The 3,717-nt window shown below is 36.5% G+C and overlaps 1 protein-coding gene across 1 annotated transcript; it reads right to left on the bottom strand.

Annotated features, from left to right (window-relative positions):
• Positions 1–2,045: 2,045 nt before the first annotated feature.
• On the bottom strand, positions 2,046–3,489 carry LOC139425067 (uncharacterized). Its single transcript, XM_071178098.1, has 2 exons — positions 3,033–3,489; positions 2,046–2,872 (listed from the first exon to the last, which is right to left on the bottom strand). The coding sequence occupies exons 1-2, from the start codon at positions 3,487–3,489 to the stop codon at positions 2,046–2,048; spliced, it is 1,284 nt and encodes a 427-aa protein (XP_071034199.1).
• Between the last annotated feature and the right edge of the window lie 228 nt (positions 3,490–3,717).

Below are 3,717 nucleotides of genomic sequence, written 5' to 3'. Positions count from 1 at the left end.
ATCCAATATTTTTTTTAATAATATTTATGGAACGACTCTAGAAAATAATAGTAAATACTAAAATGATATAACTTTTAAATAAATTTCATTTTTTTAATATTTAAAAAACTTTTTAATTGCTTATCAAAATTTTTTGTTAGCTTTGCTTTATTATACTTCTCCCTTAATAGCATCGTAACTGTTCATACAACTGAAATTTTTTGTGATGAATATATTAAGAATTATAATAATTTTATGATGAATAAATAATGTAATTAATATCTAATAAATGCATGCATGTATCACAGATGCTTAATCCTATTTGTGTTACATAAAATTTTTATTAATAACTATAATACCAATTGGGAGAAAAAATCTTTGTGTAATTTTAAAAAAAAATGTAATTACAATTATCGTTAACCATATAAGCTTAAATACTTTAATAATATACAGTCCTATATCTTTCATAATTTCCTGTCCGCAAATACAGTTCAAAATAATTAATTTATTAAGCTATTTCCTCAGTACACTGTAAAAAATAATTTGTGTAATTCAACGACAAAAATGATGGCAACTACTTGACACTAAAGTGCTGTAGTGATACCCCATGCATAACTCTTGGGTATAGTGTTTTTCTACGCCATTCTAGTTACAACACTTGGTATAAAGTGTCCTCCAACCTTTTTATTTATTTAGTAACACTCAAATTTATTACAATAAAATAAGACGTGCGTAAGAGTCGTTAAAGTTATTCTTGCGATATGATGTGAAGTAAGAATCAGTAATTAAAAATATATATGTATGCACTGATTCTTAAAATAAAATTAGTTTGTAAATCGAATTTCCACGTAGCACAGAGAAAGACTTTAAAGCGAATTCGAAATAGGCTTAATAGAACAGAAGCGGAAAGAAAAATATACGATATAAAATCAGTTAACACAGCTCTCAGATATTCAAATATTTAAACATAATTATCGTTATTATACATTTATTATTATATATTTAGTCACACTGGGATGACATATATTTAGTAACATTGAAATTTATTATAGTAAAATATGATACATATATAAGTCAGTAAAGCTAGTTTTACGATATGATCAAAAGTAAGAACCATTAATTTAGAGTGCATGTATACATTAATTCTTAAAATAAATTTAGTGTGCAAATCAAACTTCCACGTAGCATAGACAAAAACTTTAGGGCAAATTCGATCAAGGTTTAGCAGAACAGAAGCGGAAAGAAGAGTTTACGTTTTGAAATCAGTTAACACAACTTTCAGAGATTCAAAAATTAAAGTATAATTATCATTATTCTACATATTTAGTGGCAAATGTTTATTTCACTTGATGAATATCAGCGTTGAAAATAGGAACCAACCTTCAAGAGTTCAGATTGCAAACAAATTATTCGCGATATTCTACTCAGCATTTCTTGAATGTTTGACACACAAAGCGGCTAACATTAGTGTTTTCGAAACTGAATATAAGTCTCAAATGGTGTAAAAGCATGAAAGTTTGACGCAAGATTATTATTGACTAATTTTTAGAGTTCGTATTTAAAATACACTTTTATAAAATCGTATGAGAACGCAGGGACTTTTGGCACGTTCTACCATCATATTCGGAGGGATATTACTCCACAGTATTAACGCAGTGTAATCGGGTATATTTTCTAAAACATATTCTAACAATTGGATGTTGTTGTTGTCGTTTGACAGGTGCAGAAAAGTACAAGTTAAATGGTACCAAGGGCATGGAGCACAGACCTGGCCACATCTCCGACTTTTTCGGAATAACGGATGTCATGGCAGCAGTTGAGGTCAATGTTGAAGAGGGCCGAGGCAACAAAGACACAGCTGAAGATATGCCTTGGATCCAGCTGAGCTCTTGGGCAGTGCCTGCAACCTGCGTAGGTTCTAGAGTCGTCGGGCATGATCTTCATACCTCTCATGTGCCCCGTCCGCAAGCTGCTGATGGTAGTGGTGATTTCACGGTCAAGATTAAGCTCCGGAAGGCATCATTTTTTCCGAAGTCCGCCGCAGAACTGATGTTTTGCGACGGCATTTACATCGAAGCAAGTGATTTGCATGGGAGGTGGATTAATATTTCTAGTCTCTTTAGCGAGGGAGTCCGCTCTTGTTCATTCCCCTCAATGTTGCAATGAGCGGGGACCCATTGGATGGTGCAGGTTTTCTCCCTGGCAACAATGGTGGACAGAAGAGCGTTGATGTCTTGGACGAGTCTCGTTTTACCCCCTTTAATGACCTCCAGGGCAGATTTACAGTCAGAGAAAATGATGATGCCTGACGAGGGGACTGACTGTGAGAGGTAAAGATCAAGAGTGAATTTAATGGCGATCAGTTCGCTAGTGAAGTTGTAGGCGATTTTGCCGGCTGCGACCCTATGTTTGAGGGATGTTTGATCTGGAAGGAGAAGGAAAGTGCCATAACCTCTTCTGTTGCATTCTAAGTTGGAAGAGCCGTGAGTGTGAGCGGTGACAAGGTCAGGTTTAGAAAGCTTGGCAATAGTTTCCATGCCCTTTATCTTAACGATTTCTTGTGGTTCTTCCTTCGAACACGGTTCCAGCAGGTCTAAATTGATCTTAACGGTAGACGGTGGTTTCACAGCTAAAAATGGTCCCTCAATAATGTCAAGGCATGAGTGGTTTAGACTGATGTTCTTTCTGATAACTTTGTCGTATTGGAGCGTGGAGGATCTCTTCAACCTTTTCCTGTTGGTCCAGGCCCGAAAAGTAACATTTGAAATGTGTTCCACACTGCTGCTCCTGATCTTATTGGTAAATTTAACCGTGGCTAGTTTTCGCCTGCTTTCAAGTGGTGTGAGACCGCATTCAATCTCATCACTCAGGTTGTTAGTTGAGGAAACTGGGCCTATAATAATTATTTAAGCTCTGTATTGGACAGTATCAATCTTCTTTTTTGATGAGGAGGATGCTGGAGCCCATACTGGCGCTGCATATTCAAAAAACTGGTCTTATGAGTGTAGTGTAAGTATTGAGGAGAGTCTTCGGTTTGGAACCCCATGTAGAACCACATAATTTCCTGAGAATATTGAGCTTTTTTAATGCTTTGAGTGAGGTGGCTTCATTTTGCTTGGTGAATCTGAGCTCGGTGTCCAACGTGAGACCAAGGAATTGGGGGTTAGAAATTTGATTAATGATCGAGTAGAAGATTTTGATGCTAGGACGGAATGATTTCCTATTTTTTCTGTCAGTGGTGAAGACGCAGAGATTAGATTTATCTGGGTTAATCAAGAGCTTAAGATTTGTGGCCCAACTTTGTACGTTCGCCAGGTTAGTGTTTAGGATAGCTTCAAAAGCAGACAAGTCAGGTTTAGTATTCCAGATGGCAATGGAATCTGCAAAGCAGGCTATCTTGGCCTCTCCATTTATGAATTCATGGATGGTATTCATGTAGAGGAGAAACAGCTGGGGATTGAAGACCGAGACTTGGGATACTCCTGTCCAAGTGAGTTGAGTAGTTTCCATTGACCTTCACAACAAACTTTCTATTTCTGAGGAAGTCGTTAATCCAGAGCGGAGAATTTCCAGCACAGTGAATGATCTCAATGAGTTTCTGTCTCCAGACACGGAACAATTGGATACTTACAAGTAATCACATGGTTGAGTCTAATCACGTGTTTGCGCTTGACTAGTTACAGTTTTAAAGCTCGTGTGTAGTATCACGCAGAATCAATTTTCGGATAAGATTTGATT

Source organism: Parasteatoda tepidariorum, chromosome 2 (genome assembly GCF_043381705.1).
Source record: "Parasteatoda tepidariorum isolate YZ-2023 chromosome 2, CAS_Ptep_4.0, whole genome shotgun sequence".
NCBI classification, from domain to species: Eukaryota; Metazoa; Arthropoda; class Arachnida; order Araneae; family Theridiidae; genus Parasteatoda; species Parasteatoda tepidariorum.
The sequence above is the reverse complement of the archived record's forward strand: the minus strand, read 5'-3'. Positions and strand labels throughout refer to the sequence as shown.